We start from the raw sequence: 17,464 nt of genomic DNA on the forward strand, positions 1-17,464 counted from the left end.
GAGTGTGTGTGTGTGTGAGTGTGTGAGTGTGATTGTGTGTATGTATGTGTGTGTGTATGTGTGAGTAATGGGGAGGTCGTTGCGGCACGTCGCCCTGCACAGTGTGGCAGATTCAAGGTCTCCTGAGCCGTGGGCTTTAGGCCTCTCCTGGCCGTGAGCGGGAGTTAATCTGATGAGCCGGGCGGTTTAACAGCACATTGTTTCTCCTCCATTACGGGGGCAGCACCATTCATAATCTGCTTAAGGCCACCCAGACTGCTGCCTCCTCCGAGAGGCCTCCCTCTGCCCACTGGTGCGTTTCATCGCATTCTTATACGCTGTGGATTTATTCCAGGCTAATAATCATTAGAGACAAAGGCCTTGCGCAGTGCAGTTTACTACCACTGTGTGTTTGTGTTTGTGTGTGCGTGTGCATATGTTCTTGTCAGAGTTTGTGTGTGTGTGCGTGCGTGCGTGCTGTACTGTACTGTTATTTAATGTAGTGTTGTTCTCTGTAAGAAAGTAGTCATGCCAGGCATGCTTCAGACCAGCTATTTCAAAAAGCATTATATCATAACACAACAGAGAACAATAATATATAAAAATGTAAACACAACTTTATTGTGTTGTAGGTAGTTAACCGTTTAGCCATAAGGACAAACATCTGATGAATGTTACAGCCATTTTCGGTCACAAAAATTGTACATACTATTCCCTAGCTTAGCGGTCAACATAGATAGAAGATTCGTGATACCTGTTATGCTGAACAGGCTAAGCCTGTCACATGCACAGTGAAATCTGATTGGCTCCTAACTCTTAATAATTCTTTGTGGTATTTTTTATTTTATTTTATTTTTCCAGGTAAAGATTCTCAATCTCTGTACTCAATCGGCTGTGTGAAGTGCAGCTAATGCCACCGTGATAAAACCGATAAACTCAGAGTTTCTTCTTCTGTTGCAGGTGTGACTCAGAGAATCGTTACCTGGGCAACCCCCTGAGGGGAACGTGCTACTGTAAGTATCTCTTCTGCAAGCCCCTCTCCTGCCTCTGTGAAACCGCCATGTCTAAAAGATTTTTAATGCCACACGTTTATGCTGTATCTGCGCGGTACTTTTTCAAAAAGAGCGGTGGATTTGCTCAAGAGTCTTTGGTGTTTTTTCAAATTTAAGGTCTGGGGAGATATGATGTCGAAGAAGGCTGATAATAGCTGATACTGGCTGAAGTATGAACAGGTATTAGATAGAGAATCACAAGGTCGAGATGTTCCAGATTGTGATATTTCAGTGCAGATATTTCACCCACGTTTTTCAAAATGACACTTTGAAATGGGAGGATTTCTTCTTGTCTGCTATTGTTGAAACTGCATACCAGTTGCAAGCACCATTCCCTAGTGCTCGTTCTTGGCCAATCGGATGCAGAATTCCTTGCTAACTGATCATGTGACCTCAGGCAGCTGAGCAGCACCACTTGGAAACAGAGGTGGAAAATCCAGGGGTGAGAATGTAAAAGTGTTTCCTCCACCCATTTAACTCAGCCAGCTGATCTCACTAATTAGCTCTACCCCCTCGCTGAAGAATGGTGCTAATTAGCAAAACCAGGTGATTGCATCCCGGGGAGCACTTCTATTTTCTGAGCTAAGCGGTGCGTCCTTGGGACAAGGCGGTTGTTTTATTTCCAGTACCGCGGAGAAGTCTGCGCACTCAATTAGCAAGAGAGCAGAGTTGCGATTTGGGACCGACCCTGTTATTCAAACCATGGTACTCAAAGGCTGCGAACTACTGATTTTCCAATCGGTAGCACTTATTACCTTGGGGGAAAATAAAACTGGGTAGGATTTGGATTCAAGGGTGAGATTTGGGTGTCAGCATATCAGGGTGATAAATTGCAAATGGCCTCCCCAACTCCCCTGAAAGGAACCTGCCATGACCTGTCTGTAGCCCTCCATTTGACCCAAAACAATATTGTAAATATTTGTTGTGTGGGAAAACAAGCATAACAGCATAGTGTTATGACAATTCCCTTTTTAACTTGGCTTCTTAAGTCATGTTTTCTGATTGGCAGCTACGGTCCATTACTACACACACACACACTCACACACACACACACACACACTCCCTGAAATCTGTCTGACACCCGGCGGCATAAATCATGGCGATAACCAGGGCACCAGCACCAGACGGAAGCTTTTGATTGCGTTCGTGAAGCATTGCGCTAGGCGAAACAGCCATTCGTGAAACACTAATTCCATTTGTTTCACTTCACGGTTGAAATTTCCCTTCAGGGAGAAAGATGGAATCTTTGTCAAATTGGCCATTTTCTTTTTTTTTTTTTTGGGCCAATATATTCTTTATTTATTTATTTTTACATTTATTTTGTTGGAATATTTGTCTGTTGTTGTCGCAAGCTGCGGTGTCTCCAGATGGTATGCTTGTACCCACTTGGCGTACAACAAGAATGATGCAAAATGCCATTTCTTCTGTAAAAATGATCGATTCCCTTTCTCAAAATAAATCATGCCTCATATTTTATTTTATTTTATTTTATTTTACAATTCTTTAACCTTGCATCTCTTTTGCAAGGGGGACCTAACATTGTTCCAATGTAAAAACAAAGTCTTATCCTAGCTTTTTATAGAATTTCCAAAAACTAAACCTTAGTTGCCGAGTATTAGTACGCGTCGGCCGTGTTTTGTGTAGTGACAGCTAGCTGGATGGATCGTCTTGTGGGACAAAGCGATGTGCAAATCGACCGTGACGACGTTCTGTAAATGACTTTGTCGCGACGCGGACGACAGTCCACTTTAATTAGGCGGGCACCTTCACTTTCATTACACCGCTGAGCTTACAGCCGGCGGTGTCAGACTGAGTTGTTCAGTAGCTGGACCTGCATAGAATTTATCAATAAGAAAAGGGCCTTGACAGGAATGGGCAAATTATTAATGCATGTGGTGGGCCTCTGCGCTTGATGGCCCAGCCCAATTTTTAGCGATAATTGCCATTGACTGAAATTAAAATACGTGGCAGGGCAGCCAGACAGCCAAGCTTTTCTTTCTCGGTTGTTTGCTGTTGGCATAGGAATTGCAGCAGCCAGGCCCATGTGTACCTACCAGTAAATTATCTTATTTTGAATTTTTTTACGTATTATTTGTAACTGTTTTTTTGCTATTCGTTCACCTGTTTTTTGGGTTTTTACTTTGGGTCAGTTTGTGAAGGTTTAAATGGCACTGATTCATTCATTCAATGAGTCTGTCCCAGCACTGCAGATGTGAGTGCGAGTGTCTTCAGAAACGCATTCTGCCCGTTACTGATTCTTTTCACTCTGAGTTTAGCTGTACAGCTGTTGTGCTGTAGAACTGCGTAGCTGGAACAGAAGAGCCTAATTACCAGAGGAATCTCACTTATGCTATGGGACAGGGGTATACCAGTCTGCAACCAATGATTTATGGTCAGCCTATAGCCTAGTGGCTAAGGTGCTTGACTGGGACCTGGAAGGGTTTGTGGTTAAAGCCCCAGTACCACAATAAGATTGGTACAGCTATTGGGACCTTGAACATGGCCCTTAACCCCACATTGCTCCTGAGGGGGATTGGCCCCTGCTTAGTCTAATCAATAGTAAGTCGCTTTGGATAGGAAAATAGGGCGGCCTGTAGCGTAGTGGTTAAGGTAACTGACTGGGACAGGCAAGGTTGGTGGTTCTAATTCCGGTGTAGCCACAATAAGATCCGCACAGCCATTGGGCCCTTGAGCAAGGCCATTAACCCTGCATTGCTCCAGGGGAGGATTGTCTCCAGCTTAGTCTAATCAACTGTATGTCGCTCCGGATAAGATGTTCTGCCAAATGCCAATAATATATAATATAATAACTGTAATGTAATGTAATTTATCTGGATGTCTCTCATAGCCCCTGATATTGGAGTTGTTCGACCCACACACAGACACACGCACATGCATCAAATGGCCAACAGTGAGCGATGGTGTACTAGTGTTTCTGGATCCACGCTAGAGTGCGCCAGTGAGGTCCTCATCACTAATGAGAACCATTACGACACCATTAACCACCTGTGCCTGATAGTCAGGAGTTCTCACCCCTTGGGGGAACCATTTTGACATTTTAAGCACCACTCAGTAATGACCTTGTTTACGTTCATAGCAGGGAAGCTGCTGCCGTTGAATATGCTGGTACTGTAAATGTATTAAAGAAGCAGCCATGTATGGTCTGCAGGTCTTTGCTGTGTGCTCAATGCTACAATGACTGTTATTGTAAAAACGACCTTGTACCTGATTTAATTTCATTTAATATTAAATGAGATTAGCGTGCAATTTGTGGAATTTTGTTATTCTTTAGACCCGTTTGACCCACAAAAGTGGTTCCTTCCCCCGGAAATGCTTTCGATCGCTTGATTGATTTACCAAGGTAATTCAGTGAGTACTGGCTAAGCGCATACCGCCGCTGTGTGTTAGGCGACCTTCTGACCTTTGGTTTGAAACGGTTGTTGTTCAGCATAGCAACTATCATTTACGTGATGTTTGTCAGACTCATTTTTATTTGTTTTTATTGAGCTCTTCTTTTCCAGTGGTTTGTTCTGTTCTTCCTTGACAATGACATTTACACTCAGTGACCACTTTATTAAGTATTTATTAGACTTATTTTTTGACTTACTGTTCTTCTCCTGCTGTAGCCCATCCACCTCAATGTTTGACGTGTTTGTCTTCAGAGATGCTGGCACCAGCAATGATTCCACAGTCAAAGTCCCTTAGATCACATTTCTTCCCCATTCTGATGTTGGTGGTTTGAACAACAGCTGAACATTTTGACACTGTCTGCATTCTATTATGCATTCAGTTTCCGCCACATGATTGGCTGATTAGATATTGTGAGTTTGTGTACAGGTCTACCTAATAAAGTGGTCAATCAGCGTATGCAAGGTTATGAATTTACTTATAATATTTTGCTGTAATCCCCCACAGATAACCTGCTGATTGACTACCAGTTCACATTCAGCTTGCTGCAGGAGGATGACCACCATTACACTGCTATCAACTTCATGGCCACGCCTGAACAGGTATGACTACAATGCCTAGAAAGGCTCACGGTTACACCTAGCCAACCTTGGCCAAACTAAATAATTGTTTTAAATACTTTTTTTTGTCTTTACTGAGCTTGTCTGATGTATTTGAACCTATGAAATATTCTCAAAACGTGCAAACCCCACCTTCTGCTCCTCTTGGTTGGCTCAATTGCACCAGGCAAGATCAGTCAAGCACAGAAAAGTATTTGAATCCCAAACAATTTTGTAGCTATTTTACCCAGGTCTGATTTGTATTAGAGTTAAGTTGTAAAGCCTGTAGTCTTCTACAGAGTAGTTTAATATGTGATAAATTTTCTTGAAGCTACAGCAGGTATTTGATTTATGCAGAAAGAGTTTATTTCACTCTGTAGAATTAAACATTTCCTCCAGGTTCTGCTGCTCCGTTCTATGTGGAAATGACATTGCTGTTTTTGTAATCAAATACTTTTTATAATCAAAATGTAACAGAAACACAGACTCTGTCTGAACTGACTGTAGTCTAATATTAGCCTTACAGGAGCTTTAGCATGCTTAAAATAATCTGAAATAACCCAAGCTTTTTCCTTTTTAGACCAATAAGAACCTGGAGATGTCAATCAACGCTTCAAACAACTTCAACCTTAACATCACCTGGTCTGTGGGCTCGACAGGTAAGATACTTCAGACTCCCATCCACTGATTACAGGTCAGCAGAAAGGCGGCGTCAAAAACCTGCAGGAGATTGGGTCCCTTGGTGCTGGACTGACCCCAGACCAGCTCAGACAGGTTGTAGCTTTAATGGTTCCATCCAGGCCTCTCTATATCTCCAGCTGTAAACGCAGACCTCCGTCAAATACGTAATTGTTTTGGATTCAAATTCTGTTCTGTGCCAATCAAGAGGACCAGAAGGTGGGGTTTGCACTTGTTGAGAATATTTCATGGGTCCCAATACACCAAACAAGCTCAGTAAAGAGTAGAAAAGTATTCAAATTCAAAACGATGATTTAGGTCAGCTAGGTGTATGCCTTTCCATCTGCCCAGGTGTGATTGTGTTCATACCTGTTCAGCTCAGTAAAGCAAATAAAAGTATTGAATCCAACACAATTACATATTTGACCCAGGTCTGCACAGGTGGACACATCAGCACACAAGCACAGTAGTGCCCACTTTCCGTGTTTAATATTCACCGGTGAGGATAGCCTCCTCGCAGGGCCCTGAATTGGCGTACCAGAGCTTCTCTGGAACCCCGCAATTTTAATTAAGATGAACGCACACAAACCCAACTGCAACCACTGCTGCCATTTTGACCTCTTTTTTTCCCCAGACCATCGGATGGAAAATAACAATGTACAATGCACGACTGTGTGTGACAGGATTCAGATATTTCATGCTTCTGTCATACAGATCAAGGTTATCGTGTGCAGTTTTACAATGCCCATTGTAAAGTGCTTCTGTGTGGAGCAAATCTTGTGGAGCAAATCCTGGACCTTTGTGGAGCAAATCCTGGACCTGTTTTGTCATTTTAAACCTGTAAAAACCTGATTTTACTGACTGAATAAACCTTTTTCAGTAGCGTGGTTCATAGCCGTGTGCAGCCTGTAGTTCAACACTTGGTTAATTGCAGACTGTTAAATTTGGTCCGTTTGCTTTCCATCATCCTTGATCATGACTTAATCTGACATGTGGTATCATACATTATTCAAAAGAACATAATTGCCATATGTTGTGTGAATTTGCAAAGTGAAAATGAGGAGCTAAAGCTTTTTGTGTGCATTGCGTACTTCTCACTAGATTCTGAAATGCAACTCTGAGATACTCACTGTACAACAGCAACACACAAAAACACTATCGCACTACAAGACAGGCACACTCAAACTCTGTCCCACTGCAACACGGGCACACTCATACACTATCACACTGCAACACAGGCACACTCAAACACTGTCCCACTGCAACACAGGCACACTCATACACTATCCCACTGCAACACAGTCACACTCAAACACTATCTCACTGCAACACAGCCACACTCGAACACTATCCCACTGCAACACAGTCACACTCAAACACTATCCCACTGCAACACAGGCATACTCAAACACTGTCCCACTGCAATACAGCCACACTCAAACGCTATCTCACTGCAACACAGCCACACTCAAACACTATCCCACTGCAACACAGCCACACTCAAACACTATCCCACTGCAGCACAGGCACACTATCCCACTCAAACACTATCCCACTGCAACACAGCCACACTCAAACACTATCCCACTGCAACACAGGCACACTATCCCACTCAAACACTATCCCACTGCAACACAGCCACACTCAAACACTGTCCCACTGCAACACAGCCACACTCAAACACTATCCCACTGCAACACAGGCACACTCAAACACAGGCCAGCTGATCTCTTTTCCAGCTGACAGCGTCTAACTGTGCCCCTTGGCCCTTCAGCTGGGACCATATCGGGGGAGGAGGTGCCCCTCGTCTCCAAGAGCAACATCCAGGACTACCGAGACACCTTCTCCTGCGAGAAATTCAGCTTCCGCACGAACCCCAACATCACCTTCTACGTCTACGTCAGCAACTTCTCCTGGCCAATCAAGATTCAGGTGAGAGCCTGAAATCTCGCAATGTCTCTGCAGCCAGTTCAATCACCCAGGATCCTTCTGCCGGACCAAGGGCCGTTTCCAACCCAATTCATTTTGCCGTCTCACTACACTGCCTTTTCTTTTAGGATCATTTTTTAAAACATTACTCACATCTAATAGGGCATTTCACCCAAAAATGAAATGAAGGTATGTTTCCACTTACCTGGAGCTAGATCTGTCCATCCAGATAGTTGAATTGTGTTGCATATCTTCCTAAATCTTGGCTTTACTTCACCCTGGTAAAGTTGACCATATGGATCCCTTAGCCTGTGGCTTCAAAGTGCTGAAACATGTACATTCGCAAAATTCAACAGTAATGTCTCTTTGTAAATATAATCCCGCGGTTAAACACCAACATCCACAGAGTTTATTCTCTGCAAGGTTCCATCAAACTAGTTTACACCTATCGAAGTACACCAACTGTGCAGCAGGCAGGCGGGCTTGTATGACACTTCGGGGGTGGTTTCGGGATGTGGTGGAATGTGATGTTTTGTAGTTTCGATATATCAACTTGTTTACAACTACATAGCAGCGCATAGCAATTTCTACAACATTAAAATACTCCCTGTTAATATCTCAACCATGAAATTCGAAACGGCTTTGTGCTTGGTCTTCGTCTAGCCCCATAATGCATTGCTGATCTCTTGAACCCATATACTCTACCATGTTCCCTGAGAACCTTTACCAAAAAAAAAGCCCGGCCAGAATTTGTAAAATAACAGGGAACAAGGCTTTCACTGCTAGGGCTTCAGTTTCATTGAATAATTCGGCAGATTTTATCAGGGCCCCTGGCTCTCTGTCTTTTAAATCTTATTTGACCCATTTTTTTTGTTTGTTTTTTGTTTTTGCTTTCAACTTCACCCGTATTCCAATTTTGTTCACTGTTTTTATTGGCTTTATTATTTTTTTCTTCCTTTATCATATCTATACTGTTATTGGGTTTTGTGCACCATCTAGGAAAAGTGCTGTAAAAGCACAGTTAATATTATTCATGGAGTGAACAATAGAGCCTGAACTGTCCAGCCACAGGAGTTAAAAAGTTTTCTGAACTGTATCTGTGATCCACTTGGCCAAGTGGCTTGTTGTGCAGATGGCTCACACTTACAGATTAAAAGGGGGAAAGACATGCATCTAAATATCTGAATGTTCAGATACTTGTTTGGCATTTAAAACTTGAAATTCCAAATAATGAGTTTTGAATTAAAGTCCATTAAATTCTTATTCCTAATTAATTTTGTAACCTTTCTTTTGAAACGCACTAAAAATTGTACCTCCTGAATGCAAGAGGGCAACGTTAGACAAATTTGTTTGGTTATTCTGAGGTTGACGAAATCTATTTGCACAAAGCTAGACTAATGTCGTTAGCATTTACGTTAACATGACTGCTCGTCAAAATTAAGCGTGTGTGTGTGTGCGCACGCGCATTTGCATGTACCTGCATGAGTGTATGTGCATCTGTGGTTCCTAAATGAGTTATATGGTTGTCTTCACTGGCACCAGATGTGACAGCAGGCAAAATGAATTTTTCTATCTACCTTATGAGATTGAAATTAATGTAAATGATGATAGTTATGGTTGTTGATGCATACAGTCTTTAACTGCCTGATGATGTATGTGTGCATGCTTTAGGTTTGATGTATATGCTAAAATTAAAAGGATTGAGCAATTTCGTAAAAAAAAAAAAATCTGCAGTTGTTTCTTTAGGCACAATAAAGCATGGCGTGTGCCGCAATGAAGCCCGTCTAATGATCCATGAGTTTGCGACGAAGCTATCAATTTTCTGAAATGCGTCCCCAAACTTCAACAAACCACTCCTTCAGAAATATTCATGGTTTAATCTTACGATCCATAAAATTGAAGCGGGTGCTAAGTGCTAATATATAACAGCTGACAGACGTGCGAGTGAGGGGCTATAAATGCGCGCTTTGATAGCGGCGCGTCGTGAAGGATATCGGCTCGAGTCGCGTTTATGTAGAATTGGGACGGTAGTACATTACTCGTGCGACTGAAATGCTCATTTAATGCAAAGTTTGTGATGTAGTGTGGGGCATGAGGGAGGTGGGGGGGGGGGTCACGTTGAGTGAGTCAACTTTGGTTACGGGGCTCCGGAAGCTAAGTCACAGGCCGGTTTTTACACATTCTCATTTAACGTTTTTTCCAGCGATGCCAGTGACAGGCGTGGAACAGATTAACCTGGGGCCAAGCGTTGTGACCTTTCACCTTGTTTCTGATGAGGTCACACACCAGGGGCGAGGGACAGCGAAAGAGGCGCGTTTAAACTGCGTGTGATGTTTGTGTTCCGTACACTAGCATGTTTACCTTCCCTATAGACGTGGTAATCCAAGGCCGCTCTGTGTGGATCTGCTTATCTTTTTTTACATTGCAGGGAGTTCACTGGATCCTTTCATATGAAACACCAACAGCGTTCCTTTCTCTGGGGTTAGCCCTAGAGTAAGGGATACAGAATAGACATATAGAGCCGGCCTGGGTGAAATACATAATTATTTTTAGATTTTATTATTTCTCTGTGCTCGATTGATCAACCAAGAGGACTAGAAAGTGGGGTTTGCACTTTTTGAGAGTATTTCATAGGTTCCAATGCACTAGACAAGCTCAGTAAGGCATAGAAAAGTATTTGAATCCAAAACAATAACGTATTTAACCCAGGTCTGACACAGGTCTGACACAGGTCTGACACAGGTCTGACACAGGTCTGACACAGGTCTGACTCAGGTCTGACACAGGTCTGACACAGAGACACGCACGCACGCACGCACGCACGCTAGCTCGTACGCACACGCTGCAGTACATCTGTGTGCCAGTTGTACACGTCAAAGCCTCCATTAATAATCATTAACGATCCTGTGCCAATAAACATTCATTTTTAATGGTCACAAAGAACCTGGGATAAAGGATAACAAATGATAATGAGCCTGTCTTTTTCAGTTTAAATTTTAATTGACTTCTTATACTGTGGAGTACAGGAGGACGAGGCTTCATTTGATTAATGTGGCAGTTACGTTTCAGTCAAATGTTGGCTCTTTAATGGGCAGCCAGCCAGAAATGAGCTTTAACTATGTAAGGCTTACTGAACGTGCCTTCTCAGATCTACAGCACTCCTATTTAAAAAAGACATACTTTACCTCAAAAAGTAATTTTTATAATCTTTTATTTTCCGTATGCATATTTGTCTTGTGGATTGACGAGCACTTTAAATGCAAGAAAAAAGGTATTTCATAAACAGCGCGCTTCCAGGTGTGGGGCAACCTTTACCGTTATAGCTGGCGACTGAGGGACTGACTGAAACAGGCCTTTTTTAATGGTAAAGGGTAAATTGACTGCATTTACGCTCAGTGAGCACTTTATTAGGTATTCATTAGACTTCTACTGCAGTAGCCTATCCCCTTAGAGTTATGATGCATTGTGTGTTCAGATGTGTGGTTATTTGCGCAACTGTCCCCTTCCTGAGGCGTGTCTGTCTGCAGAACTGCTGTTCACTGGATTTTTTGGTTTTGTTTTTTGCACCATCCTTTGCAAACTGTAGATACTGGTGTGTGTGAAAATCCCAGGAGATCAGCAGTTTCTGAGATACTCAAACCACCCTCTCTGCCACCAACAGTCATTCCACAGTCAAAGTTACTTTGATCACATTTTTCCCCATTCTGATGGTTCATGTGAACAAACTGAAGCTCCTAACCCATATCTCCATGATTGTATGCATTGCACTGCTGTCACACACTGATATAACTGCACACAAATCCTTTCTGTGAACGTGATTCTGTGAACGTGCACGTTTCTTCAACGGGTTCAACTTCACAAGGAGCGCTTCCCTGGCTGTGAGGATCTTACACCCAAAAGTTATTGTGTTCTCTGCAGCTCTAAAATAGTGCAATTGCGAGTCTTCCTGCGGTTAGCGCCTGACTTGATGAATCTGATTCATTGAAATGTGACAAACTGAGCAAAGAATTGCTTAATTGTATCATTTCATGTGAATCCCCCTGGTTCCCCCACGTAGCTGTGTTGTTAAACTTCTGCATTTGTTTGCACAACAGTTTTTGCGAATCTAAAAAATAACACGTGGCAGAAAAAGTATCTCAGTGAGCAAAAGACATGCTTTGGGATTGTGAGACGCTTAAGTAAAATCTGCTCATTTGTGAGCGGCAATGCTCTAAATCGTCACGTTTCATCTCTGCGTTTGGCTCCAGCAACAGCAACCCTTGCACTGTGTGGAGTTTCGCGCCCAAAACACATCACCTGCTTTTTTCTTCTCCTAAAATAGTCGTACTCTGGCACTTCGTGCACCTAAGGTCTGGCTTGATGAAGTTTTTAAATAAAACTGAGCAAGATAAGGAGCAGTCAGAGTCAAAGGTATCAAACAAAAGACTGTATAAAGCATTCAACAACAAAAAAATCTTCTTTTGGTCTTCTTGAAATCAACATTTTTCTTTGCAATATTTATTTCCTTGCTCAGAAATGTTTTACTCACTACTTATCCAGAGATTCATAATAAATAAAAATAAATAAAAAGATACAGAAAGTATGACAATCTTCCATGACTTGTGTTTTCTACTTGAACTCTTGAAAACCTACTTTCTGACCCTGAAACTAAAATAATAAATGAATTAAAACGAGATTCTATTGAAACTAAATATGTACAGTAGCTTCAGAAAGTATTTCTGCGCACTTTATTGTGTTGTAGACTTAATTTTAGATGTATAAAATTGTCAATGTACACTCAGTAACCCATAATGACAAAGTAGAAACATGTTTTTACAAATCTTTGAAAATTTACTGAAAATAAAAAGCTCATTTATGCAAGTATTCAGACCCTTAATTCGGTACATTGTAGAAACCCCTTTCCCAAGAATTACAGATGAGTCTTCTTGGGTAAGTCTCTACAAGCTTTGTACCTGGATTTGGGCAGTTTATCCCATTCTTCCTGGCAGATCCTCTCAAGCTCTGTCAGGTTGGATGGGAAGCGTCTGAACTGCCATCTTCAGGTCTCTCCATAGATGTTCTATGGGGGTTAAGTCTGGGCCTTGGCTGGGCCACTCAAGGACAGTCAGAGACTTGTCCCAAAGCCACTGCAGCATTGTCTTGGATGTATGCTTCGGGTTATTTTCATGCAGAAAGTTGAACAGTCACCCCAGTCTGAGGTTGCATGCACTCTGGAGCAGGTTTCCTTCAATGACCTCTCTGTATTTGGCTGCATTCATCCTTCCCTCAATTCTGACTTGTCTCCCTGTTCCTGCTTCTGAGAAGCACCCTTATACCATAATTCTGCCTCCACCATGCTTCACTGTAGGGATGGTATTGGTGAGGAGCAGTGCCTGGGGACATAGTTCTTAGATTTCTGCCAAAACAGTTCCAATTTTTGTCTCATCAGACCGGATAATCTTTTCCCTCATAAGTTTGGCAAACTCCAAGCGGGCTGTCATATGCCTTTTACTCAAGAGTGGCTTCCATTCAGTCATTCTGCCACAAAGGCCTGATTGATTGAGTGATGCTGAGATGGTCGTCCGTCCAATTTCTGCAGAGGACTTTCAGTGATCTGTTAGAGTTTGATTCTTGGTCACCTCCCTGACCAAGGCCCTTCTTGCCTGCTTACTCAGTTTGGCCAGACTGCCAACTCTTGGAAGAGTCCTGGTGGGTCCAAACATCTTCCATTTCACAATTGTTAAGGCTGTTTTGCTCCTGGGAACACTCAAAGCTTTAGAAATGCTTTTATACCCTTGACCTGATCTATGCCTCGCTACAATTTTATCGCAGATAGAGAGTTCCTTGGACTTCATGGCTTGGTTTTTGTCCTGACATGCAGTGTGACTTCTGGCACTCAAGGCACACACCTGTGTATAGTTCTAAACTATGTCTAATCATATCAATTTGCCACAGGTGGAATTAAAGCAAACAGGATGCACCTGACCACGATTTGGAGTGCCACAGCAAATGGTCTTAATACTTATGTAAATGAGAGATTTGTTTTTGAATTTGAATAAATTAGTACAAATTTCTAAACATGTTTTCACTCATTATGGGTTATTGAGTGTCAATTGGCAAGTGTATCCATTTAAAATTGAAATCTGCAACAGAAAGTGTGCAATAAGTGCAAGGGGTCTGAATGCTTTCTGAAGCCACTGTAGGCCTCTAAAATAAATGGCAAACCGCATTGAAAAACAAACTGGAACTAAAATTGTTTGTTTGTTTAACTGAAATGAAAATGGAAACAAAATTAAAACTAATTTAAAAAAACCCAAAACTCATAATCGCCCTGATTCTTAGCTTTAACTGTGACGCACAAAGCTCCTATGACCATGCCTTGGGGTCCCTGTGCTCTCCGCTCTCCCGCCCATCCAATTTCCTTCCCTGGCAAACCGGTTTGTACTGGTTTTTGGACAAGCTGGGTTTCCTGTGGGACGGACCCCGCTTTTGCTCCTTCCCCCGTCCCCCAGTGTGGCTCACGCTCGCACTCCCAAACCCGCCGTCCTTTATTCACTCCAGAAGAGACATCATTAGCTCAAATGGCTTTTGCTCTAATTGAATCGCCCAGGTCTCCCAGTCAGAGTGACCGAGTGGGCTTTAGTAAGTGAATGTAAATTGAAACGGCGAGATACCGGGATCCTCTGTATTTACGTCTAATGGACAAAACAATTGGAGAGCATCTGTAATGGGAGAGGAGTCTAGCAAAATATTGCATCGCAGCCATGCTGCTATCAGGCCCTTGTTGGGCTCTTATCTTTTCAGTTTTGTCTGACAGGCAGTAGAGATGTTCATTTCACTGGTGGAGAATGCAGGCAGGGTACTCTGTAGATGGGACCTTTATACATTTATGAAGATTTAAATTTTAGTCATTTAGCATGCACATTTCAAGGACAATATTTTTTTTATACATAGAATCAATTAATACAGCTGGATATTTCAGAAATTTTATTGTGAAGTGTTAAGTACCTTCAGGTTAAGTACCTTGCTCTTAGGTAGAATGGCAATGCCTGGAAAATGCACCTACAATTTTGGAGTTGAAAGCCCAGTTCCCCTACAATTATGCTACTCTGAATCACACAGGCTTTTGTACAGGAACTCAAATAGCCAATTATGGTACAATTGGATTATCGTTTCAGGGTTAATTCAGGCCGATGAGCATGCATTTGGGGGGGGGAAATACTCAACATCTCTGAAATGGAGGATTTGGTAAAAAAAAAATGTATTTTGCAAGTGAAGGAATCGTTGCTAATATCTTTTCAAAAGCACCAAAATTAGTTTTGGTTTTATGTGAACAATCATTTTACAAAGTGTTTCACTTTTCAATATTGCATATTTTTTGTTTTGGTGCAAAAGGCAACAGGTTGTGATATGGTATGAAAGATATTTATTAACTTGGTGTGGGCAGGGATCGCAGGAGCGCGAGGCGACTGACATTTGATGGTGTTAAACAGAGGTGATCTGCAGAAGACTGCGGTGCTCTGAATCCTATGTCTGTCCGTGGGGTGTAGATTCATGGGCCTGTGGGCACATGCCTGTCACAACGGGTGAGTGGTAAGGACCCAAATGCAGACGCAGACCTCAGTCAGGTTAAGCACTCCTCCCTGGTCGCGTTTATTAAGGAATGACAGAGTGAGCTTGAAATGAGAATCCCCAGACCACCAACCAGGTAGGCAAGGTTAGCAGGAACCAACAAAGATGGCAGGAAACAGGAAGGCAAGCAGGCAGGCGAACTGGCAGGAATCGGCAGGGCAAGCAGGAGACAAGGCTGAATATCTCACAGGAACTGACAAGGATATGAATAAGGCGCTTGACTTAGGAGGAGAACTTTCAAAGGTCCGGCAGGGAAAGGAGTGTGAGCTGGGACTAAATAGTGAAAAGGACAGGTGGAGGGAATCTAACTAACAACGTGGAAGTGAATGCTCTACATGTGCCAGTATTAATTGAATGATTGAAGGGGAGTGAGGAATGTGGTGAGAACTGCAGGGAAAATGAAATCAGTGCTTATGGATAAATGAGGTGATAACAAAGCAGGTGAAACTGATCAGGAAGTGAGGCAGGGTAACGAGGTGAGTGAAGTCACTGTGTGGGATGGAAAACCAGGACCGGACCGAAATCACTAACCGCACCCAACCTACAACACGGAAAAATAAAAACATGTAAATTAAAAGGACGGGGATCTGGGAACCGGCAGGCATGACAATGTCTTTTCCGATAGCAGAGTTATAATACTGCCTCTGTGACTGTGGGAGTCACCCCCTGCCACTGTTAATGTAGAGATAATGGACTGTGTTTGGTGAGAGAGTGGGGCGTAGGGCAAGGAGAGTGGGGTGTGAGGTGTAGAGAGTTGTGTGTGGGGTGTTGAGTGGTGCAGTGCCTTGCCTGTGTCAAAACAAATATGACCCGCAGTCAGTCAGTTAGTTCCACCTGACATTGTCCCACACATGGTCCGCTACCGTTATTGAGCGAGACTTCTCTCCTCTGCTGTGCACCAGCTCTCCTGTAGCACTGTGTGACCTGTAGGGTGTTACGTAGTCACTGACACAGAGTTAAGTACATCAAAAATATTTCAAAAACTGAAGCTTAGCCCTGTCTCCCTTTCTCTCTCTAGATCGCCTTTGCCCAACACAACAGCATCATGGACCTGGTTCAGTTCTTTGTCACGTTTTTCAGGTGAGTGGAACGTTGTTTTAAGGGAACAAGTGTTTTAAGGGAACTTAAAGATTAACTGAACAAATTAATATACTTTATTTCCTGGCTGCTGTCATCTCAATGGCTGTACCTCCTGCCATCTTAGAGTGGTCGCATGTAGACGGTGTGCAGGTTGTGATAGTTTGTACCATCTGGCTCACAGGTGGTGTTAACCCTGATTGCACTCTACAATATATGCAGCGTTCACCCCTGGGTCTGCAGATAACACCCCCCACCTCTTAAATTCCCTCCACCTTCCTAAATACAAAAGCAGGTAGTTCATTCCTGCTCTTATTTGCATGTTATTGTACAATCCTCCACACCCCACGCCCCCCTCCCCCCATTTACCTCTGCTTCATTTCAATTTCCTGTCTGCCTCCAGGAGTGTCATGTGATTCAACTATATTGTGTATTTAGGGTGGAATAACATTTATTGAGAACGAGTAGGGCAATAGTCAGTGTTCTCCTTTCAAGCCCGTTCTTAAAGACCCACTGAAATCAAAATTCAGGTTTTTTTCCTCAATTTAGTCGATTCTTCATAACCATACGAACACGTCGTAAAGTATACATTTGAAAGAAATTTTACAATTGTAATATCGGTGTATCATATCATGGATGCTATTACTGCCCTAACGTATCTTTCAGCTTGTCTTTAAAATCCAAAAACATGCAACAGGCAGCGTGTGACCCTCAGTACCCCTGTCCCCAGAGATGGCAGCATTCAGTAAACGACACCCCAGAAAAAACGTCCTGTCGAATTAAACGGCTGGAAAAAATATCCATTTAAAAACAGCCCACACCCACAAAACCAAGCTTTGACCTGAGGACGTTGCGATTGTTACTGCCATTGTCGAAAGCCAGCTTGGGTTCGTCCATGCCTGTTATTATAATAAAAATAAAAGCCAATTATCGCTCCCTTAATTTTATTTATGTTTTTTCTCTCTGAGTGAGGCTTTAAAGTGCTGCCCTTTGAGAATATGGTGTTGATTAAAAATGCACCGGTGCCAATCAAGCAGCAATTACTTGGCGTTTAACCCAAGCCAAAGCCAACAGCCCATTCCTTTCCAACAGCAAATGGCCTTTACATTTCTGCCTCTATAATTTCTACGA

General features: G+C 42.7%; 1 protein-coding gene across 1 annotated transcript in view; it reads left to right on the forward strand.

Annotated features, from left to right (window-relative positions):
- Positions 1-17,464, forward strand: part of atrnl1b (attractin-like 1b) — a 143,122-nt gene that overhangs the window by 84,051 nt on the left and 41,607 nt on the right. Inside the window, exons 21-25 of the mRNA XM_061230943.1 lie at positions 940-992; positions 4,947-5,041; positions 5,619-5,697; positions 7,491-7,648; positions 16,275-16,336. Of these exons, the coding sequence (XP_061086927.1) occupies positions 940-992; positions 4,947-5,041; positions 5,619-5,697; positions 7,491-7,648; positions 16,275-16,336 (447 nt within the window). The remainder of the gene's footprint in view (positions 1-939; positions 993-4,946; positions 5,042-5,618; positions 5,698-7,490; positions 7,649-16,274; positions 16,337-17,464) is intronic.

The sequence above is a fragment of the Conger conger genome, chromosome 2, assembly GCF_963514075.1.
Source record: "Conger conger chromosome 2, fConCon1.1, whole genome shotgun sequence".
Classification (NCBI taxonomy): Eukaryota; Metazoa; Chordata; class Actinopteri; order Anguilliformes; family Congridae; genus Conger; species Conger conger.